Source organism: Xyrauchen texanus, chromosome 6, assembly GCF_025860055.1.
Source record: "Xyrauchen texanus isolate HMW12.3.18 chromosome 6, RBS_HiC_50CHRs, whole genome shotgun sequence".
Lineage (NCBI taxonomy): Eukaryota > Metazoa > Chordata > Actinopteri > Cypriniformes > Catostomidae > Xyrauchen > Xyrauchen texanus.
Window position 1 is genome coordinate 27,496,275 of NC_068281.1, and position 25,475 is coordinate 27,521,749.

At 39.9% G+C, this 25,475-nt stretch overlaps 1 protein-coding gene across 1 annotated transcript; it reads left to right on the forward strand.

The window, feature by feature from the left end:
• The first annotated feature begins 5,530 nt into the window (after positions 1-5,530).
• Positions 5,531-11,284, forward strand: si:dkey-29d8.3 (uncharacterized protein LOC556220 homolog). Its single transcript, XM_052128806.1, has 7 exons — positions 5,531-5,969; positions 6,625-6,769; positions 6,916-7,014; positions 7,171-7,315; positions 7,539-7,684; positions 7,774-7,913; positions 8,584-11,284. Exons 1-7 carry the CDS (start codon positions 5,861-5,863, stop codon positions 8,718-8,720), a joined length of 921 nt encoding a protein of 306 aa, XP_051984766.1. The 5' UTR covers positions 5,531-5,860; the 3' UTR covers positions 8,721-11,284.
• Positions 11,285-25,475: the final 14,191 nt, after the last annotated feature.

The following is a 25,475-nucleotide window of genomic DNA, read 5'->3' on the forward strand; positions in this document are numbered from 1 at the left end:
TTTCCAATTGTGCAATCAACAACAGATGAAATGAGGGACTTAGATATTTTTTATTATTTATTCTAGAGTAAATCTCATGGACTGATGAAAAATATCTTCAAAAGTCTCCAAATATCTGTAAGACACCAAGATTTTTAGATGTCCAGTGAAGCATCAATGTTGATCTAAGGGGCTTACACACTTTCGGTTCACTATGATCAAGGACTATGATCGAGTCCATCAAAAGATTAAAGTCTCCTCCCAGTATTATATCATGAGGGGTGCCAGTGGCTTGCAACATCCCCTTCAAAATCTATAAAAAAGCCCTGATCATCAACGTTAGGTGCACCAACCATCAGAATGGGGAAAAATTTTGATCTCAGTGATTTGGACCATGGCATGATTGTTGGTGACAGAAGGGCTGATCTCCTGGGATTTATACATACAACAGTCTCTATAATTTACTCCGAATGTGCCAAAACAAAAAACATGAGTGCCAGAGAAAACATTTTCACATTATATGCTTTTTGGTCTTCGTTTCAGGAACTTTAAATATTTGATTAGTTACTCCTCAGATGTTGTACCTGGGTGTGTGTGTGTGTGTGTGTGTGTGTGTGTGTGTGTATTTTTTTTGCTTGCTAATGTCAGCATAGGCCCACTTTCAAAATATTCACTATGTTTGCTTAGTGTCTAAGTTCATTAACTGAGGTCACTGACTGGAAGTATAGATTAAGACTTCTTAGTTTCAAGTCATTTAGATTTTTTGCTTATTTAAATTCTTACTTTAAATAGTTTACCCTAATACCCTCAGAGTCCTATGGCCCACCTTACACCTTAGAACTGAAGCCTGGTCTGTAGAAGAAAAATTTAGCTTATGTTTTGATTGTGAATTGATTAGGTCATCCTTTGAATTGTATTTGTTATTTATTTATTATCATATTTACATATGAGTTAAGTTAGAAAGTAGGCGTGATGGTTGCCATCAAATTGTGACTGCTTAAAAATATTTGCAGAGACTGCCATCTGTTAATGAATATAGAAATTGCACTTTCATGTTATGAGTTGCAATGTAACCCAATGACTGCCCATTGAAAATGGTATATTTTTTTTGTTTACTATGTACATTGTTTTATTGTATATTTATTTATTTCATTTTATAGCAACAGACTACTACTGGTTATAGATTATGCATGTTCACAAAAAAATTGCATTTGTTCTAACCCCATTAAACAGTAGTTTACAGTAGTTTGTGTAGTGAAATATTTCAGCTTGTCAAACCCACAAAAGCTTATTAGGGGCACCTTTAACAAAGGAGTACATGGTAGAACAATATCAATGATAGCACAATATATATAAAGAAAAAGTTATAGTTGCAAAATACCAAGGTAGTTAGTGGGACAGTTGGACATTGCCATTTTGCAGGCAGAGATATCATGTGATGGCCTTTCCATACACTACAAAATACCGCTAGACTCTATCCCTACTACAAGTCAAGTCAAGTGGTTTTTATTGTCGTTTCAACCATATACATTTAGTACAGTACACAGCAAAACGAGACAATGTTCCTCCAGGACCATGGTGCTACATAAAAACAACAAAGGACCAACATAGGACCACATGAGACTACACAACGAAATAAAATACCTATATAAACTACCTATATATACCTATATAAAGTGCACGTGCAAACATGTGCAAAAAGTACAGGACAGTACAACAAATTACTGACAATGAACAGGACAATAGACAGTGCAGCGCCGACCAGTACTCAGTAGTGCAAAAAGATGACAGTTTCTAAAAATGTAAACATAACATACTATGAGATAATGTTCTATGCACATAGCAGTTATTGAGGTAGCAGACAGTTATAAAGTGACAGTAATTAAAGTGCAACTCAGGACACGTGTGTGTCAAACCAGTCTCTGAGTATTGAGGAGTCTGATGGCTTGGGGAAGAAGCTGTTACACAGTCTGGCCGTGAGGGCCCGAATGCTTCGGTACCTCTTGCCAGACGGGAGGAGGGTAAAGAGTTTGTGTGAGGGGTGTGTGGGGTCGTCCACAATGCTGGTTGCTTTGTGGATACAGTGTTTTTTGTAAATGTCTTTGATGGAGGGAAGAGAGACCCCAATGATCTTCTCAGCTGTCCTCACTATCCTCTGCAGGGCTTTGCGGTCCGAAACGGTGCAAGTCCCAAACCAGGCAGTGATGCAGCTGCTCAGGATGCTCTCAATAGTCCCTCTATAGAATGTAGTGAGGATGGGGGTTGGGAGATGTGCTTTCCTCAGCCTTCGAAGAAAGTAGAGACGCTGCTGGGCTTTCTTGGTGATAGAGCTGGTGTTGAGGGACCAGGTGAGGTTCTCCGCCAGGTGAACACCAAGGAATTTGGTGCTTTTGACGATCTCCACAGAGGAGCCGTCGATGTTCAGCGGAGTGTGTTCACCTTGTGCTCTCCTAAAGTCAACAACCATCTCTTTTGTTTTGTCGACATTCAGGGACAGGTTGTTGGCTCTACACCAGTTCGTCAGCCGCTGCACCTCCTCTCTGTATGCTGACTCGTTGTTCTTGCTGATGAGACCCACCACGGTCGTGTCATCGGCGAACTTGATGATGTGATTCGAGCTGTGCATTGCTGCACAGTCGTGAGTCAGCAGAGTGAACAGCAGTGGACTGAGCACACAGCCCTGGGGGCCCCAGTGCTCAGTGTGGTGGTGGTGGAGATGCTGTTCCCGATCCGGACTGACTGAGGTCTCCCAGTCAGGAAGTCCAGGATCCAGTTGCAGAGGGAGGTGTCCAGGCCCAGCAGGTTCAGCTTTCCAATCAGGTGCTGGGGAATGATTGTGTTGAATGCTGAGCTGAAATCTATGAACAGCATTCGAACGTATGAGTCCTTATTGTCTAGGTGGGTGAGGGCCAGATGGAGGGTTGTGGTGATGGCATCGTCCGTTAAACGGTTTGAACGATACGCAAACTGCAGTGGGTCTAGTGAGGGGGGCAGCTGGGTCTTAATCTGCCTCATGACGAGCCTCTCGAAGTACTTCATGATGATGGGTGTAAGTGCGACGGGACGGTAGTCATTGAGGCAGGACACTGAAGACTTCTTTGGCATGGGGATGATGGTGGTGGCCTTGAAGCACGTTGGAACAACGGCGCTGCTCAGAGAGATGTTGAAGATGTCGGTAAGAACATCTGCTAGCTGGTCTGCACATCCTCTGAGCACTCTGCCAGGAATGTTGTCTGGTCCAGCAGCCTTCCGTGGGTTGACTCTACGTAGAGTTTTCCTCACATCTGCCGTGGTAAGACAGAGCACCTGGTCGTTGGGAGGAGGGGTGGACTTCCTCGCCATCACGTCGTTCTGCACTTCAAACCGAGCGTAGAAGTCGTTCAGCGCATCTGGAAGGGAGGCATCTTTGTCACAGGCAACTGATGTTGTCCTGTAGTTGGTGATGGCCTGGATGCCCTACCACATGCGCCGCATGTCACCGCTGTCCTGGAAGTGACTGGATTCTCTGGGCGTGTGCGCGCTTTGCCTCTCTGATTGCCCGTGACAGTTTGGCCCTAGCTGTTCTTAGGGCTGCCTTATCGCCTGCTCTGAAGGTGGAGTCTCGGGACCTCAGCAGCGTGCACACCTCCGCAGTCATCCACGGCTTCTGGTTGGAGCGTGTGGTGATGGTCTTGGAGAAAGTGACATCATCAATGCACTTGCTGATGTAGCTGGTCACTGATGCTGTGTATTCCTCCAAGTTGGTAGAATCGCCATATGTTGCAGCCTCCTAGAACATGTGCCAGTCAGTACACTCAAAACAGTCCTGAAGAGCAGAGATGGCTCCTGCTGGCCAGGTTTTCACCTGCTTCTGAAGCGGTTTTGTGCGTTGTTACACAAATGTTTCACCAGCCTAGCAGGACAGATTGTCAAATGCAAGCTCTAGTCATATTTAATGACGACACCAGGTCAATCTACCAACACATCAGACTTGTTGATTTGAGCATCTTCCACCTTTACTGCTAGTGACCTCAAAGCCAGATGGAGATTGTGATGAATGGTCCTCTTTACAGATAAGTGGTTCTCCATCTTGTTCCATGACAACAGAAAGCCTGTGTTGTGGAGGAGTGGAAAGCAGTATGCCAATGCAAGTGTTGTTAAATTCACAGTTTTCTTATTTTAAATAGTTTTGTTTTATTTAAGCTGTGAATGCTAAAATGTCAGTCAGTGAATGTAGATTTTCCTTTTTACCCATAACTATTTAAGGAAAACATTGTTTATGGAGGATGAATCCCTTCTTTCTGCCACTCTAAGAATGACTCTAGAAATGCATAGTCTTATTTATCTAAAACTTGATGTTAACATTGCTGTCTTGCTGCTCATTTTGAAAACAATTTCAGTCCGTCTTGATTTCTATTTGCCTTTCTGTCTGCTTTCTAGCTCAAGATATGGATTTTGGGCCTTGTTTATTTTGATCTTTTTAGACTTATTGGTGATTATAGATCATCAGTGGTAGAGAGAGAGGGGGAACAGGATCAGGATATGACCCAGTCCGGATTCGAACCCCAGTCCCTGCAGAGCCAACAGAATTAAAATAAAAATCTAATTAAGAGGGACATTAAAACCTGACATTTAACTCTGGTGCAACTTGTGGTGTTACAGTGCTAATCCTGATGATGGTCTATGGACAGTTTGTTTTAACAGTCTCTTACCCACCTGTCAAACATACCATAAGACGTACATGGAGAAATTTTTTAAGAGAAATAACTTGCGCTAGAATAACCATGGCAAATTACCTGCCATGTATTATATGTATCTTCATTTCAACATAAAATTATTTTTAATAATGACTTGCACACAAAAGTGGCTTTGGAACAAAGACCATATAACTTGTTTTTGTTAAACATAATTGAATGCTATCAACTGTAAAAAAAAGAAATATTCAAAATTAAGGAATGTTAAAATAAATCATTTCAAACATTTTGATGGAGGACCATAACTTAAAGGAATATTCCAGGATAAGTTAAGTTAAGCTTGATCAACAGCTTTTATGGCATAATGTTGTTTACCACAAAACATCATTTAGACTCATCCCTCCTTTTCTTTAAAAAAGCTAACTTTGGGGTTACAGTGAGGCACTTACAATGAAAGTGAATGGGGACACTTTTAAAAGGGTTTAAAAAGGCAAAAATTAGAATCTTAAAATTGTATAAAAGCACTTACATTTATTCTTCTGTTATTGTATTTGAATTAAGCTGTGAGTTGTGCAAGTTGTTTAAATTATAGTTTTTGCTTTTTAAGGATTTCAGCATTATGTTGTCATGGCAACAAAGTTGTAATATTGGATATAACTGTACAATAAAGTGTATTAAGCGATTTTGTCACTAAAATTCTGTTATAATCTTTGAAGACGGTCACTGAATGTTACCTTAACAATAAATGTGACCAATATCTTCTTTTAATTTTAGACGCTTTGAGGCTTCACAGTGTGAAAAACACTATGTGTCGAGACAGTCACTGACTTGTGGACGCCACAAAAGGGTGTGTTATTGTCCAGCAGATGTCTCTCTTTTACTTTTCAAAACAGTGCATATTTTGTCACGTTATCGAGTTAGATAACACTGTTGTAGACGCTCCTTCGCGGGTTTTAAAACATGAAATTATTCAAAAGTCCGTCTATCTATTTGGCAGAATTGAACCACAATGACAGTACTCGCTACGCAGAAATGTAGAAAGGGCTTTTAAAGAGTTTGTAGCATTTTGTGTAACTAGCTACTTTAGCAAATCTAGCTAGCTGGCTAATTTAACAAGTAATCTCTTGCGAAATAATTACAAAGTGAAAAAAAAATTGAACCCTAAAAAACGGAAATACCTTAGTAGTTTATACTCTGCGGATAAAAATATGCCTCTACTGGGAAATCACAAGATCTTGCGTATTTTTCTTATTGTCCTTTCTCAATTTGTTTACATCACTACTTTGATTGTCAACGCTCTCGCGGGACCGGGAAAAGGTATGTATCACATTGCTTTATACAATTCCGGTCAAAAGTATTGAAACACTTGACTGAAATGTTTCTTGTACCCTTAAAATATATTATGATCTGAAGGCCTATAAATAAATGTTTGAAATTAGTTTTGCAGACAAAAATACAAGTATTAGTTTATTTCATTTTAAAACTAAAATTTAATAATAAAAAAAAAGTTTTTGAAATGGATGACTTGGACCAAATAATAAAGAAAAGCAGCCAATAAGTGCCCAACATAGATGGGAACTCCTTCAGTACTGTTTAAAAAGCATCCCAGAGTGATTACTCAAGAAGTTGGTTGAGAAAATGTCAAGAGTACATGTCTGCAAATTCTAGGCAGAGGGTGACTACTTTGAACATGCTAAAATATCAGTTTTTATTTATTTTTGATTTTGTTTAGTCACAACATAATTTACATAGTTCCATTTATGTTGTTCCATAGTTATGATGACTATTATTCTAAAATCTGAAAAAAAAAAATTGTATAATAAAGAATGTGTTTCAAAACTTTTGACCGGTAGTGTGCATGCAGACATTTTATAGCCAGAGCTAGCTTTTCTGGAGCTCAGAAATGTATAAAGAAGAAAACAGCTGCACACTGTCAGACAAACTAATTTCACATGGAATTATGACTTTCAAGGCCCATTTCAGCACAGTACAAGAAATGTGTCGGGGAGATATGACACACAGATCACTCCTGCTGGATGGACCTTCTCCATATGGGCTCTCATCTATTCCTGGCTCTTACTAATGAACATTTATATAATGACTTGGCTATGCAGAGGGTACTACAAAACACACACATACACTTGTCAACACTTTGCCTATTCATACTGTTGTAAAATAATTTTGTTCATAATGTTTGCCCTGAGTTATGCTCAGCTCAGGCTTATGAAAATAATTAAATGAGTCATGAAATATTTACTGCCAGGTTGTGCTCAAGCCCAGCAATCCTGCCCTCTGAATTCTTTCTCTCATGGATCGTCAACATGATTCTGAACAGCACCTGGCTTGTCTTGTGGGACAGAGAGTAAGTTTGTTGCAGCCAACATAGTTTTCAGCATAATCAGGAGAGATTTATTCAATACCAGAAATTATTAAAATAATTTGTGAGTTGCTTCTCATAATGTTGGTCTCAAGGGTCAAGACTGGTGAATCATGTGTGTTTGTTTTCTTATTGATTCAGATTGATGATCCCTGCACTGATAGTTCTTGCTCTGATTGCTTTTACCAACTACCTGTTGATCCTCTTCTCTTGTATTGGTCTTCGGGCTCATGGATCATGGCTCAAACAGAACCACCCAAAAGACCTTGTCTGCATCATAGTGCTGGTATGCATTGAACATCTTACTCTGGATCCACCTTGATTCGTGGAAGCAGAGAATTCTGCTTTCTTTGACAATGTACTTTTTAATGGGTTTTTACATTTTAAATGTCTTAAAAAAATCCCATTGGGTCTCACAGTTGTTGCGTAAAACTGTAGCAGGTAAATTAAATGCACTACATGCACTTTGCTTGTTGGTTGAACTGACCAAGTCAAATTTTGTACCCCAGGTTCAAAATGGTATTGCCATTTATGCAACATGGACAACCATTGCCACACTGCTCAACTTCACAGTTGTGTTGAATTTGGCATCAGTTTCTGCAACAAATGCGGCTACAGCTTCTTTATGCATTCTTCTGTTGGTAGTAATTATATGGTAATCATAATTAAATTATATCGTAAATGTCTGAAGACATTTGTCAGTCTATAAATATACATCATATTTCTTTATTTATTCTTCTACAGGTTTACTTTTGAAAACTTAGTAATAGAGAACCACGTCCGCTACATCCTTACCGTTTACCCTGTCATTATCTATGCTCTAATTGGAATCTTAACTAAGCATTACGATGCATCAGCGCCTGGCCGAAATGCAGTCTTTTCAGGTAAGCCAATGAAAAACACATATTTTTGGTTAATGCTTACCTTACCTTGGTTAGCCTTTATGCTATAGCATATGAAGTAGCATATCATAGAGTCACAACCTCAGAAAACTGTAAAGCCCCTCTTAAAGAAATGTAAGAGGTTCAATACATGTTTAACTCAATTGGTTGCATTTGTGGCAGAATGTTTATTACCACAAAAAACTATTTTGACTTGTCCCTCATTTAATAAAAAAAGAGCACAAATCGAGACGTAAACACTATATGTGTTAAAATGATTTTAGTGTCCATCGTCATGTCAACAAAGTTGTAATATTAGATATAACTTATACAAAGTTAAGGTTAGTAAGTGATTTTATCACACTAAAATAATGTTAACACGTATAATGTTTATGTCTGAAACAATATGTATTTTAGTGTTTAGACTGGCCTCATTCACTTGCATTGCAAGACCCTTTCTGTAACCGTGATTTCCCTTTTATTTTGTATTTTTTTTTAAATAAACACAAGACAAGGCAAAATTAAATTGTGGAAATCAACATTATGCCACAAAGACTGTTAATTAAGCTTAAATTGTATTGAACATGGAATATTCCTTTAAGGTAGCGTTATTTGAATTGAAATGCAGGTAAGCACAAAGATTACAGTGTTGTTGTGCTTATATTTTCTATAGTGGTGCTTCTTGTGATGACCTGCATTGTGTTAGTGGTTCGGGTGGGGCTGGTGGTTTGGAGACACCGGACTCGGCCTCTCATCCGTGAAGTCACCTCTGAGGTCCTGATGTCACCAAATAGCGGCACTGAAAAGTAACAATGTGTGTGGTCGTAAAGGCTCAAGTGCTTTTCACGGAACATTAGAGATTACGTGTCCTGAACAATAACCCCTGCAGGTGTGCAGTACCTGGATGAATGATTTTCAGCCTTGACAAAATCTTTAAAAATGCATGTTACTGGATCTGTTGTCAGTTATACGTAATAGTGGGCTGAAATTGCAAATGGGAGCAATTTTGTATCTATTTTGAACTCGAGCCGTGCCAAATTTGGAATCATAATTGTGCCTTTTGTGGTTTTGTGATGTTCTATACTGTTTTGTGTATAAACAGTAACTAATACTGAACACTAACCTGTGTGAGTGTGACCATAAATATCAGTATTATATCTAACTAATTTTGTTTGGTATTTTACATAAAGTATATTACAAAGTTTATGTATATTGTACTATTATGTATTTTGATACAGATTGCAATTTTCATTTATTCTTTTATAAAGATATTAAGTGTATACATAAAATGTAAAATTAATATTCTGTGATCAAATGTTTAGCTCAATCAACACCGTTTATGGCATAATGTTGATTACCAAAAACAAATATTTTGACTAGCCCTTCATTTATGAAAAAAAATACAATGTAAGTGAATGGACTCAGTCCAGAAACGATAAAATACACACTGTTTCAAAATAATAGCCATAAAATGTAAATGGTATTCATGTTTGGTGCAGTGAGATCCAGCAGATGGAAAATTACTTCAATAAATCAGATATGTAGAAGGAATAACAGTCTTTAATTTGTAAAAATTAATAAATGAATAAAAATTAATTAAATCAATTTTAAATAAATGTTTGATTATAAAATGCTAAGTAGATATATCTTAAGGATATATCTAAGGACTAAGTCCTGGAATAAACATAATAATACAATGCCTTGTCTTTGTCTAATGTACTAAATAAGTAACCGAGTCAAGATGAGGCCTCAAAGTTGGTGATCAGAAGCAAAGAGCTATAGGGTTCAGATGTTAGTCTGAAGACCAAAATCTAAATTAAGGTCTTTATACCTTCTTGAGGTTGTGCCAATAAATACTTTTTATTTCTTTTTTACAGTGGGCTCTGCACAATTGATGCAGCTGTAACTCAAGGTGTCAGGTCATAATGTTATGCCCTAAGTGCGAAATGTGCGGTTAAGTGGAAGGCATATGTACAAAAATAATTTGTGCATACATTCTTGTTAAAATGCTTGTAATTATCATGCTCAGAAAAGTGCACACAGAGGTGTTTAAAAAGGCATCCTGTGTGTGCAGACTGTGCCAAACAATAATATTTATGAAACTTAGCTCTCTCTCTGCAACCAGCTCTGAAAACTCATCAAGTCAAAAGGACAACAAGTTCATATACTAAGAGTCTAAAATGTGCCATGCAACACAGGAACATTGGGGACAGAAAGCACAAACCATTTACAAGGATAGAGAAGGAGCATAAAGTAATCTTCTAACACACACACACACACACACACACACACACACACACACACACACACACATTGAACATATAAGGCTCAAGTCTGGAAATATGCATGTATAAACACAGGAGTCAAGGATGGGTATAGAAGGAATACATGCATTATCAATACAGGGATATTGCCATTTAAGCTGATTACATGATTGTGAAGTATATGATTATATTCTTATTATCGTTGAGTACATAAATGTGGATACATGAATATGCTTGTATAATATAAATAAGCAAACGTGTAAAATATAGGAAGGTCTCTAGCCACTTGCATCAATGTTAACATGGTTTTAGTGTGATAACATTGCTTGCTAACCTTATCTTTGTAAAGTTATATCCAATACCGGGATTGCAAGGTTTCGTTATCATGTCTACAAAGTTGTAATCTAGATATATCTTTACAAAGATAAGTAAAGATATATCTAGATTAATAAGCCCCATTCACTTCCATTGTAAGTGCCTCACAGGAACAATTTTTTTTTTTTTAAACATAGGAAGTATTAGTTAAAATGATGCTTTGTGGTAATCAACATTATGCCACAAATGCTGTTGATTGAGCTTAACTTGTATTGAACCCAGAGTATTCCTTTCAAAAATGACTAAACACAAAATGCACTCATGCAAGAATGCTCTTATTATTAATGACAAGTAAAAATGTTATTAGAGACCAGAGAACAAGAGAGACTGACACAGCTTAGTTGCATAATACTCACTAAGAAGACTGAGTCATAACAAACATGTTTGGCAACACTTTGTGTTAGTTCAGTGTAAGTACCTGGCAACCCACCTTGGTGTGGCTCATAAGCTGTTGAAATCTCTGGGCTTTCTGCAGTGATTAAAAAGACATTCAGCTTTGCTGCAAATCGTTTGTGCCTTGTAAGAACACACATTTTGATCATGGCTCTTCTTCTACATTTACTTTGGTGTGGATGTGAACTGAAGCATCCTGTCATGCACATTGTTGCCCTTTGGAATGAGCACTTCTGGCAACAGCTGGAGAAAATTTGACCCTGTGTACTTTGGTTTGTTCACTACAGGATGAGACTAATGAAAAAATAAATGACAAATAAAGAACCTTTTTTCCTCCCAGGAGATTAGAATCCCCTCTATTTCAGATATGCTAATATTAATGTTGTATGTAGGTATGATTTCTTCTGTGAAATTTGTATCTCATTATTTAAATATGGTGGTTATTTTACCATTTTGACAACTGAAACCAATTTATAAAGGTATGCACCAGACTAACACTGCTTCTCTTTACTAAAAACTAAATCTAGATTAAGCTCTGTGCAAGAGGTCGATTGATTTTACTGATACCGATAACTAAGTTGGGCACTACCTGCCGATAACCGATTAATCAACCGATAGTTTTTAAAACTGATACTGAATGAAATATAACAATCAAAGTAAAATAGTGCTGAACTTTATTACAAAAATAAACAGTACTGACTGAACCATGAAAATATATTGTACTTTTTTAAATTAAATTTAAATTATGGTTGGTTACAATAGTGGCAGATGTTGAGAAAACGGATAGATTATCTGGAGTCATCAGATAGGGAATTATACGCTAATCCAGTAGAGACCAAGATTGACGTGGAAAGCATTTTGGAAAAACGGAAAGATCCTGAAAATTGGAGCAGACAAAATTATGTGCGGATTGTTGGAATTTCTGAGCATGAATAAGGCAGAGATATGGTGAAATTCCTAGATGAGCTCTTCCCTGGTCTGCTCGAGATAACAGGCCATAATCTGGAAATCGAGGGAGCTCACAGTGTCCCGGCTCGCAGATCTGCTGAGCGAGACAGGCCCGATCAATTCTTGCCAAATTTCTGAGATCATCCAATAAAGATCTCATGTTGCGCATGGCTAGGACCAAAGGAAAGATTTCTTGGAGGAATCACAATATTTACTTGTTCCCAGATTTGGCAAATTCGACAAGAGAGAAACGTGATCGATGGAATGCAAGAAACTCTTACATCAACAGAAGTTCGCTTTTGCACTGATGATTCCGGCCATATTGAGAATAGATACTAAGGATGGCCACAAGGTATTTATGTGTCCCAAGCACCGTCCTTCATAGAAACAATGGGTGAGTAAACCATTTGGTGTTTTTCATGTGAGTGGATTGACTCACTGTACATTCTCTTGGCTGTCTGTGGAAGCTGAGCACCATTTTTGTTTCTTTTTGTGTTGGTTCCGCCTAGCGGCTGGAGTTTGTTTTGTGGAGTAACACTCCTTCAAGTAACATTTGCATTGACGGAAGATTGCTTTTACACTGAAGTTTACACAGATTGAGAATGGATACTAGGATGGCCTCAAAATATTTACATGCCCACACAAAGGATGTCTTTTATAAAGTTGATGGACTGAGTAAGTCATGGTGTATTTTCTTTTATACGACCTCCGAGTGAAAAATACACTCTTGACCATGCAAGGAACTGGAATGCCTGTTTTGTCTCTTTATGTGCTGGTTCCGCATAGCAACTGGAGTTTGTTTTGTGGAATAACACTCCTTCAGGACAGTTGTGGATGAATCTGTTCATTCTTTGTGCTTATGCCTAATGTTGTTTGTATAGTCTTGTTTTTGACACAATTTATTTTTCTATTATATCAAAATGTTAATATGAGTGGGTTATCTTTCTCCACGTGGAATGTGAATGGGTTGGGGCACCTCATAAAAAAGGAAGGTTATTTATTTTCTTAAGTGTAAGAAATGTGATATAGAGTTTCTTCAAGAAACTAGTCTTTCCTCACAGGAAGCTGAAAAATTTGGGAAGATATGGGGTGGACATGTTTTCTTCAGTGCTGGCTCAAGTAAGCACAGGGGAGTCATTACACTGATAAGTAAACATCTACAATTCAAATCTCTCAAACTGATTAAAGCTAAATTAGGAAGAGTCATTATTGTTTTAGCAAACATTCAGGGGAAAAGGTTGATTTTGGCTAATATTTATGCACCTAATGCTGATGATCAGGCCTTTTTTATAGATCTTGAAGGGATGTTACAAGCCACTGGCACCCCTCATAACATAATATTGGGAGGAGACTTTAATCTCTTGATGGTCCTTGATCATGGTGAAGCAAAAGTGTGAAAGCCCTCTAGAGCAACTTTAACGCTTCACAGAATATGATTAATTCTAGAATAGATGTTTTTTTATATCGAAGTCCCTCATGTCATCTGTTGTGGATTGCTCAATTGGAAACATCTTAGTCTCAGATCACGTCCTGGTGAGTTTAGAGATGTTGCCACATACAGAGAAAAGGAAATCATATAGTTAGTGCTTAAATGTATCCCTTTTGCAAAATTCTGATTTCCAACAAATGAAAAAGACTGAAATCAATATTTATATGGAGACCAACTGGTCCTCAGTATCCTCTGAGGGTGTGGCTTTGGAGGCACTTAAGGCGGTTCTTAGGGGTCGGATCATACAGTATGCCTCATTCATAAAAAAATCCAAAGCATGAGAACTTGTGGAGTTGGGAGGGAATATTAAAAGTGCAGAGCTGAAGCGCCGAATGTCATCTGATCGTCTCAGAGAATTGACCCGATTGAAATAGAGATATAATACTATTTTGTCTATAAAGATAGTCTTTTTCTACCATTCACTCAGTGAGATCTGCTGGTGGTGATTTTTTTTTACATCGGCCATTGATATTACTAATGCCTTTAAAGAGTTCTATCTTGATCTTTATAGTTCCATGTCTTCGTCTACTGATGAAGATATTAGAAAATTTGTTGAACCATTAGAACTACCTAAATTGACGACTGAGCAAAAAAGTTATTTTGATTCTGAGATCACCTTGGAGGAGCTTGACGATATAATTAAGGCCTTACCTACAGGCAATGCTCCGGGGCCAAATGGTTTTGCCACTGAATTTTTTAGATCTTATGCTACAGAATTGGCTCCCCATTTGTTAGACGTTTATATGAAAACATTAAAGAATGGAAAGCTTCCCCCAACCATGACACAAGCCCAGATCAGTCTGATACTTAAAAACGACAAAGATCCAAGCGAGCGTGAAAGTTACCATCCAATTTCCCTGATCCAGCTACATGTAAAACTTTTGTCAAAAACTTTGGCTAACCAATTAAGTAATGACATCTCTTATACATATAGATCAGGTGGGGTTTATTTTGGGCCGTAGCTCTTCTGATGACATTAGGTGTTTCATCAATATCATGTGGTCAGTAGCAAATGATCAGTCTCAGGTTGCTACTATCTCACTTGATGCCGAAAAGGTGTTTGATATGGTAGAATAGGATTATATTTTTAAGATTTTGGAAATGTACAGGTTCGGGAGTACATTTATTGGTTGGATGTAGTTGCTTTATAGACACCCTGTAACAGCGGTGCAAACAAATGGATACATTTGAGATAATTTTCCTTTGAATAGGGGCACTCAGCAGGGTTGCCCTCTTTCCATTTACGTACATTTACATGTATTAATTTGGCAGACGCTTTTATCCAAAGCGACTTACAAAAGAGGAAAACATAAGCGAATCATCTTAAGGAGACAGTGGTACGAAAAGTGCCATACTACAAAGTTTCACTATCATCAGAATAGTATACAAAACAGATTTAAGTGCAACAAGAATTGTAAATAATTTTTTGGTGACTGGTTAAGTGCTTTTGGAAAAGATGTGTTTTTAGCCGTTTTTTGAAGATTTTGAGAGTGAGTCAGCTTCACGGATTGAGTTGGGAAGTTCATTCCACCAACGTGGTATGATGAAACTGAGAGTCCGGGAAATTGTTTTGGTGCCTCTATGTTTTGGTACGACAAGGCGACGTTCCTTAGCCGTCCGCAGGCTTCTGGTGGGACTGTAGCTCTGCATAAATGTTTTTAGGTATGCTGGAGCAGACCCAGTGACTGTTTTGTATGCCAGCATCAGGGTCTTGAATTTAGTACGTGCATGAACCAGCAGCCAGTGGAGAGAGACAAAGAGTGGTGTAACATGTGCTCTCTTAGGTTAATTAAAGACCAGATGTGCTGCAGCATTCTGGATCATTTGGAGAGGTCTAATAATAGCACATGCAGGAAGGCCTGCAATGAGATCATTACAGTAGTCCAGTCTAGTTATGACTAGTGACTGAACGAGCTGTTGTGTGGCATGTACAGAGAGGAAAGGTCTTATCTTCCTGATATTGTAGAGTGTAAATCTACATGATCTTGCAGTCTTTGAGATGTGGTCTGTGAAATTTAGCTCATCATCAATGGTTACCCCTAGATTTCTGACCGTTTTGGAAGGCGAAACTGTAGTTGGACCCAGCTGCATGGTGATGTTGTGTTCAACAGCAGGGTTGGCTGGAAAGTCAAGGAGTTCGGTCTTGGCTGGGTTGAGTTGCAGGTGGTGTTCCTTCATCCAGGCTGAGATGTCTGCCAGACAGGCAGCAATTCGACTGGTCACTGTGGTGTCGTTGGGCTGGAAAGACAAGTAGAGATGCATGTCATCAGCATAGCAGTGGTATGAGAAACCATGTGACTGGATGATGGGTCCTAATGACGTTGTGTATATGGAGAAGAAAAGTGGCCCAAGCACTGATCCCTGAGGTACCCCAGTAAGTAACTGATGTGGCTTGGATACCTCCCCTCTCCAGGCTACCTCAAAGGACCTTTCTGAGAGATAGGAGTTGACCCAGCCAAGCACAGTTCCAGTGATGCCCAGTTTAGAGAGGGTGGAGTGTAGGATCTTATGGTTGACTGTGTCAAAGGCAGCAGAAAGGTCCAGCAGAATCAGAACGGATGATCTGGATTCAGTTTTCGCCTGTCTCAGCGACTCCGAGACAGACAGCAGGACAGTCTCAGTGGAGTGTTCACTTTTGAAGCCTGACTGATTGTCATCCAGCAGCTTGTTCTGTGAGAGATAGTCAGAGATCTGATTGAAAACTGCCCTTTCAAGTGTTTTTGCCATGAATGGGATGAGAGAGACTGGTCTGTAGTGTTCTTTCTGTGTGGGGTTAAGTGCAGGTTTTTTCAGCAGTGGGGTTACTCGAGCCTGCTTAAATGTAGTGGGAAAAGTGCCTGCAAGAAGAGACGTGTTAATTATGTGTGTAAGAGCAGGTAGGATGGACGGAGAGATGGCCTGGAGAAGTTGTGATGGAATGGGGTTAAGGGAACAGGTGGTGGGGTGGTTGGAGATGAGGAGTTTTGAGACCTCAGTGTCAGTTAAAGGAGAGAACATAGAGAAAGAAGAGTTGCATACAGGAGGTGGGTGTTTGACAGGGTGTGGTGCTGTGAATGTATTGCTGATGGCTGTAACCTTATTAGTAAAAAATGTGGCGAAGATATCTGCTGTCAGTGATGTGGTGGAGGGGGAGGGCAAAGAAGTGTGTTGAATGTCCTTTCCCCATTTGCCCTGGAACCATTAGCTGCCATGATAAGAAAGGAGGATGATTTTCCAGGGGTGATGGCGGGAGGTGTGGTGCATCAGCTTCTACTTTACGCAGATGATGTTTTAATATTTTTCTCTGACCCTACTAGATCTATGCCTTGCCTCTACAGAATTATTAAATTATTTTCTAAGTTCTCAGGTTACAGGGTTAATTAGTCTAAATCCGTAGCTTTGGCTCTGACAGCATACTGTCCAGTAACAGCCTTTCAGCCGGGTGCCTTCCAGTGGCCCAAACAGGGCATTAAGTATTTGGGTGTTTTATTCCCAGCAGATTTGTCTGATTCAGTTAGAGTAATTTTTGACCCTTTAATTAAAAAGGTTTTCGAGCAATGTGTACAGGTGGGCTTCATTACATTTATCGATGATTGGGAAGGTTAATGTTATTAAAATGAACTGTATTCCAAAATTCAGCTACCTGCTACATTCTCTCTCTATAGATGTCCCCCTCTCTTATTTCAAACAATTTGATAGCACAGCGAAGTCCTTCATTTGGAATGGTAGACATCCCAGACTATATTTCAACAAATTTCATAGGCCGATTGACATAGGTGGGCTAGGCCTACCCAAGGTTATGTTTTATTATTATGCATTCGGTCTCGGATTAATACACTGGGTGACCTATATGAGAGTGCAGTATTGAGATCTTTTGAAAATGTTATTAAACATTTTAGGATTCCCAGATCTCAATGCTATAGGTGTTAACAGCTGCACCACCTGCGCTCTCTCTCTCTCTCTCTCTCTCTCTCTCTCTCTCTCTCTCTCTCTCTCTCTCTCTATATATATATATATATGCATACACGCACACATATACATACACACACACACACATTTTATTGTTGTTGTCATTTTAGTGTTATTTTTCACATAAGATTGATCTTATCATGATGATCTCATCAATGATGCTACATGTTGCAAGCTGCAGACAGCGGGGGTGAGAGACGAGCGTCTCCGTGTTAGAGTGCGCATCACCCGGCAGAACTTTATATCTCTCCCGGTCTCGACACCCGCTCAGATTGTGTCTCTTCCGCGACTGGTTGAAGCGGCTCTGACTGCACAGAGAATAACAGTTTTGGAGTTTGTGTTTATTTACATGGCACGCTCCCATATTATATGAACTTTAATTAAGGATAAAATAAAGATATATCGCCAAGCTATGATCTGTGTTATTTTTTCTGGCCACCAGTTCAGTGTCAGTCTGCTCTGCATCCATCTTCTCCTGATTTCCACGCTGCACACCGGAAACTCACATGACATGACCACACGTGCCACTCCCTAAACTGAGACTGACTGGTCATCTTTTTATTAGCGGTCTAGAAAATGGGCAAACAGCTCTCAGAGAGAATGGGCTGTCACGTCCACACGTGCACTTATTTATTTAATATAATCGCTGTATTTTGCCGTCATATAATCGCACAGGCTGACATCGCGATTTCGATTGCGATATGATTTATCGTGCAGCACTAATCTGAATCAGTCCATTTTTTTTTTTTTTTTATAATTTACAAAACAATAGTAATATTATTCTATAAATATTATAAAATTAATAATAAACATAATTAAGCAATATCACACGGGCAAGAGTGTGATATGGCCCTACATCAGTACTGCTGTGATTCGGCCGTAGGTAATTACATCAGTGCTGATGTAGGGCCATATAGCATGATTGCGAGTGTGATATTGCTTATATACAACAGTTCAATGAACAAGTACATTTAAAAAAATTAGAAAAAAATTTAGTACGTTCATAAAAACACATTTGTGCATGGAACTACTTTATTAAGCAACCGATCAGAATCTGCCGTTGCTGGTTCAAAACAAATGATGTGTCCAAACCTCTATTAGTAATTCAAAATGTTCACTTCAGATATAGTATCACAGCTTGTGCTGTTTCTAACAAGTCATTGGATAAACAAGGATAGATAGATGGATGGATGTGTTTGTCTGTGTGTGTGTGTGTGTGTGTGTGTCAGAGAGAGAGAGAGAGAGAGAGAGATGGAGCATGTGCGATACCTGTTGCCACACACAATCAGAGATGCTTACAGCTTTCTGAAGGTCAGCTTTTTCAGTGGAATATAGCCATCATTCATTCATTATAGAAACAGTGATGTCCTCAGCCATTTTAAACAGTATGTATCCAATGTGGAAACTCACAGGGTGCTTTTCTATGTAAACAATGACTAACGGATTCCCTTTAGGTCACCAACTAGCTCATATTACACACAAAAATGATCTTTTGCCACCACCTGCTGGCTAACAATGTAATTTCAAAAATAAATACAGTAACTCCTAACACATATGCACTACACTTACACTTTAGTTTAGAACAGCACAAACACAAGCGGAGTGATACACACAGTGAAGCCTCTGAGTGCTGATGCTGTCACACCATCAGTGCTCATGGAACGTCCAATCAGATTCGAGGACCGGAACTAACTGTGGTATATTATGAAAATAATTTATCTTTTATTATTATTTAATATTTAGTATATAGCCTAATCTGTACATCATAACTAATTATGCAGCACAGCTCTCTTTCATTATCTAATCTGTTAACATTTTCAATATTTATTATCAAATTTAAACGGCCATTTTTAAGGTCCAGACATACAAGTTGTGGAAAATCAGATGGGATCTAAGAGCTTTTTACAGATTTACACCGTGCATGCCATTGAAGAGTTGGTAAGTCTATCCATCACAGCATCATTTCCATTCAAACTCAAACATGGCGCTACTGAGAATAAGGTCCAAAAATGTCAGCGCATGCACAGTAAGCGAAAGTGGTCTTCAATTTCTCTTTTATTTGGCCTTAACAAGTCTTAAAAACTCTTACATTTAATTCCTTCAAACCTGCAGAAACACTGATAATGTTGATTACCACAAAAAATATTTTGACTCGCCCCTCATTTATGAAAAAAATAGAATGGAAGTGAATGGGCTCAGTCCAGAAATGCTGAAATACACACAGTTTCAAAATGATAACAACAAAACGTAAAGCGTATACATGTTAAATTGATTTTAGTGTGATAAAATCACTTACTAACCATATCTTTGTAAAGTTATATCCAATACCGGGATTGCAAGGTTTTGTTATCATGACTATCTAGGATATATCTTTACAAAAATGAATTTTAATAAGATTAATAAGCAATTTTGTCACACTAATATTGTTAACATGTATTTATGTTTATGGACTGGCCCCATTCACTTCCATTGTAAGTGGCTCACAGGAACCATGATTTTTGCTTTTTTTTAAATCAAGGATGGATTAAAATAATGCTTTGTGGTAAATAACATGAATATATATATTCATTTGCTTTCTCATGTCACTAGCTTTAAATTTGCAACTTAGCTGGCTAACGAATGCATAAATGTGAGCAGCTGGATCTAAACTAATTCAAATAGATGGTAATATCGTGACATTTAAACATTTGGGTAGGACTTGCTTGTATTTTTGTCACATTTGTCACAGATATCTACCCTGTGCTATTAACACATTGATAGTGTTAACAGGAAGTCTTTTTATATATAAAAAAATGAATGTGAAGATATAGCATACTGAGTCTAATGGATATGGTGATAGACTGTTAAACACAAGATGATTTTGTCAAACTCAAAGCTTGTTTTGATGTGAACATATCTAGGTGACAATTATTAATGTACTATCCCATCTACTACTTTAATCTACTACTTAGAAGGATGATATAAACACAATGCTGCAGGGATATGGGTTTCATTGTTTGTTTGTGTTATAGTGGCTTTTTAAAACATAATGGATTATAATAGGTTTCTTAGGGCTCATATCTGTAGTGTGACCCACTTGTGAAACTGCTTTACAGATTTAATGTGAAAAGTCAAAAAGGTAAATCAAGATTTAAGATTTAAATCAAGCCCCCACTGGCATTTTGTCTTTTAAATTTTTTCATTCAGTGTTGAATTCTTTTTTTGAATGAAGCTATTTATTTAAGACAAAGGATTTCATTACAAATGAAACACATTTTCCAGCTACATATTCTTCAAATTGAACTGCTTATTGGAGCACATCTAGTTGCAGTAAACAAAATTAATTTAAAGAAGCAGGTCGATATGAAAATGTTCTGATCAATAAAAATGTAGTGAATCAGAAATGTTGTGCCAGAGCCATTTTACATTAATCATCCAGTTACTGCTTAAGATACATTTATGTAGTCATGCTGAATTTTGTTCTGGTGGAAATTTTCAACTGTTTCTTTCAAAAGAGTTTCCAGGTGATAAACAACAAATATCATAATGATATCAAAGACCCATATGCAGAACAAGAAGTAGCGCCATTCACCATAGTCTTCAGGATGCATGAAAATCAAAATTACAAAGAACATGACAAAGGGGAATGATGAAATAAATATATCATGTTTATCCATAATTATTAGTATGTATAATTTTATATCAGGAAATACATTTCTTACCAAAGTTCCTGTTGTTGCTCATATCTTCTCAAATCTTCTCAAAGTAAAACTGAAATATTAAAATGGGTTTACATATAAAGCTACTTAGATGTATTACATATTAAAAAAATGTTGTGAGCACAACATTACATATACAATATGTATATACAAGCATGAAAATGATGCCTTTGACAAGAAGACCGCACTTACTAGAAATAGTCGGCAGCAACAGTGAAGTTTATGCTCATGCAACTGGCTGTTATATTTACTCCTTGAAGGGTGTAAAAAGGCACTTCCTCTTTAAGGGGCACCACAGGCTTGTTAAGAACATTCAACACACTTCTCTGTCCTCCCTGTCCACCATCTGACACAACACTGACAGAAGATGTTTTCGCCACATTTTTACCAATAATGTTACAACCATTAGCAATACATTCTCAGCGCCACACCCTGCCAAACACACGTCTTCTGTATGCAGCTCTTCTGTTATCTTCTCTCTTCTTACTGACGCTGAGGTCTGTAATCTCCTCCTCTCCAACCACCACACCACCTGTTCCCTTGACCCCATTCCTTCTCACCTTCTCCAGGCCATCTCTCCACTGTCAGCGAGCCAGCGTTGTCAGCCTTGTCTGCCCGGAGGAGGAGGAGAAGAGGAAAGAATTCTGCTCTCCAGCCTCCGCCTTCCACGGCTCCGTCCACAGAACCTCCCATGGCTCTGCCACCAATGTTCAGCGAACCAGAGCTCACACATGCCACGATCAACAAATCAACGCCTGTAGCCTCGACCGTCAGTGAGCCAGTGCCTGTAGCCTTGACCGCCAGTGAGCCAGTGCCTGTAGCCTCGACCGTCCCAGAGCCAGCGCCTGCAGCCTCGACCGTCCCAGAGCCAGCGCATCTCGAGCCTCCCAGGACTCCGCCCCCGAACCTTCCACGGCTCTGCCCCTTGAACCTTCCACGGCTTCAACCCCAGAGCCTTCCAGGGCTCCGCCACCAGAGCCTTCTACGGTGCCACCTCCCTCGGCTCCGCATCCAGAGCCTTCTATGGCGCCGCCTCCTGAGTCTTCCACGGCTCCGCCTTATACGGCTCCGCCTCCAGAGCCTTCCATGGCTCCGCCTCCAGAGCCTTCCAGGGCTCCGCCTCCAGAGCCTTCTACAGCGCCACCTCCCTCGGCTCTGCCTCCAGAGCCTTCTATGGCGCCGCCTCCTGAGCCTTCCACGGCTTCGCCTTATACGGCTCCACCTCCAGAGCCTTCCAGGCCTCCGCCTCCAGAGCCTTCTACAGCGCCACCTCCCACGGCTCCGCCTCCCACGGCTCCGTCTCCTGAGCCTTCCTCGGCTCCGCCTCCTGAGCCTCCCACGGCTCCTTCTCCAGAGCCTTCTACGGTTCCGCCTCTTGAGCCTTCCATGACTCCACCTTCCACGGCTCGGCCCCCAGAACTCTCCATGACTCCGCCTACCACGGCTCTGTCTCCGGAACCTACTACGGCTCTGCCTCCTGAGCCTTCCATGGCTCTGCCACCTGAGTCTTCCATGGCTCCGCCCTCCATGGCTCCGCCACCTGAAACTTCCATGGCTCCGCCTACCACGGCTCTGCCCTCGGAGTTCTCCATGGCTGTGGCCCTGTGGCTGACTCCCAGATCTCCTGAACCTATCCTGTGGCCACCTCCCAGGCCTCCTGACTCAGTCCCTGTCCTGTGGCCACCTCCCAGGCCTCCTGACCTAGTCCCTGTCCTGTGGCCACCTTCCAGGCCTCCTGACCCAGTCCCCATCTTGTGGCCCCCTTGGACTGTCTGTTTGCCCCTTGTGCCCCCTTGGACTGTCTGCTTGCCCTTTGTGCCCCCCTTGGACTGTCTGTTTGCCCCTTGTGCCCCCTTGGACTGTCTGTTTGCCCCTTGTGCCCCTCTTGGTCTGCCTGCCCCCCCCCCCCCCTTTCACTCCTTGGACTATTTTTTTTTGTTTTTTTTGTGGGTTTTCCCTTGTTTTGTTTTTTCAGTTTTTCCTTTTTGGGGGATGTCACGATCCCCTGTTGTCTGCCCCATGTTTCACTCGTCACCTGTCATAAACTACAATTCCCATAATTCCCGGCCCTCATCACTGCCAGCACTCAGTCATTGTTCTCACCTGTTTGTCGTTTAGTCCTCATTACCCCTGTGTATTTAAACCCTGCTGTTCCTCCATTCCTTGTCGATCGTTCTTGTCTGATATCTTCTCAAATCTTCTCAAAAACTGAAATATTAAAAAGGGTTTACATATAAAGCTACTTAGATGTGTTACATATTAAAAAAAATGTTGTGTGCACAACATTACATATACAATATGTATATACAAGCATGAAAATGATGCCTTTGATAAGAAGACCGCACTTACTAGAAATAGTCGGCAGCAACAGTGAAGTTTATGCTCATGCAATTGGCTGTTATATTTACTCCTTGAAGGGTGTAAAAAGGCACTTCCTCTTTAAGGGGCACCACAGGCTTGTTAAGAACATTCAACACACTTCTCTGTCCTCCCTGTCCACCATCTGACACAACACTGACAGAAGATGTTTTCGCCACATTTTTACCAATAATGTTACAACCATTAGCAATACATTCTCAGCACCACACCCTGCCAAACACACGTCTTCTGTATGCAGCTCTTCTGTTATCTTTTCTCTTCTTACTGACACTGAGGTCTGTAATCTCCTCCTCTCCAACCACCACACCACCTGTTCCCTTGACCCCATTCCTTCTCACCTTCTCCAGGCCATCTCTCCACGGTCAGCAAGCCAGCGTTGTCAGCCTCGTCCGCCCCGGAGGAGGAGGAGAAGAGGAAAAACTTCTGCTCTCCAGCCTCCGCCTTCCACGGCTCCGTCCACAGAACCTCCCATGGCTCTGCCACCAATGTTCAGCGAACCAGAGCTCACACATGCCACGATCAACAAATCAACGCCTGTAGCCTCGACCGTCAGTGAGCCAGTGCCTGTAGCCTTGACCGCCAGTGAGCCAGTGCCTGTAGCCTCGAATGTCAGTGAGCCAGCGCCTGTAGCCTAGACCGTCCCAGAGCCAGCGCCTGTTTCCAACAATGGAAACTAATGGAATTCAGATTCCTTTATTTGATAATACAGTTTATGTAACCATTGTCCAATTTACTAGTGACAACCTTAGTGTCCATTCTTTATTTGGTTTTGTGGAATCGTTTAGCGCTAGGTACTGTTGCCGCTTTTGCCTACTAGAGAAAGAAGACTTTCAGACAGAGTTCAATGAAGATAGTCCAAAGATGTCAGTGCAAACTAAAGAACTTCATGCTGAACACTGTCAGAGTATGCAGAGCAATCCCAGTCTACCTTATGTAATGGGAGTAAAAAAGTCTTGCCTTTTAAATTAGCTGCAATTTCCACACCACTGCAAATTTTTCGGTTGATTTCATGCATGATATATTAGTGGGGGTTGCACAATATGAGCTGAAATTACTTATTCAGCACCTGATTGACAATTACACCACATCAGCAGAAGTACACAGATGAATTCAGAGTTTTAACTATGCTTCATGGAACAAAATAACAAACCTCCTGGTGTAGCATTAAGAGAGGGTTCCAATGACCTGGGTTTAAATGCCACTCAGAGCTGGTGTTTATTGCGTAATCTACCCATTATGTTTGGAGATTTTGGCGTCCTAATGATCAGCACTGGTATTTGTTCATTTTATTGCTTCAGATATTCAATATTGTGTTTTCTTCAGTTATATCCACTGGTATCACCATTTATTTGAAACACCTGATTGCAGAGCACCACAGTTTGTTTAAGCATTTGTTTCCTGGTAAGAACTTGTTGCCGAAGCATCATTTTATGGTGCATTACCCCAGTTGTATGCAGAAAATTGGACCACTCCTACATTGTTGGTGCATGCGTTACGAAGCGAAGCTTAACTTTTTTAAAAAGCAGTTGAAAAGCTTTATAAACATAACGAAAACATTAGCAAAGAAACACCAATGCCAAATGGCTTATATTTGGCAAACATTTGATCCAAATTACATCCTCCCTTGAATGAAATGGAAGTTGGTGCTGAGATGGCTGAGAAACTTAATGTCCCTATGTGGACTAAGGTCCTGAATGTGAAATGGGTCAAGCGCTGTGGAAATATTTATCAGTTAGGGTTAGCAGTTTGTGTTGAAGTTCAGAATGACATGCCTGTATTTCATGTAATCCAGAATATTGTTATCAAAGATGAGCAGGTCCTTTTGATAACAACTGCACTGAAAACTTTTTGTTTAGCTGAACATATCCATGCTTACAAAGTTGCACATACCACAGAAGCACCTTCTGTTTTGGAGATTAAAGATATTTTGCACCACACGTTGTTTGACATTCTGATGTCTTATGGTTGTGATGCTGATTTGTTTATTGTACCATATTGTTTCATGTAATTCTTCTTCGTCTCCTCTTTTACATTATCATTATCGCTATCACTATTTTTTATTTGTTTTGTA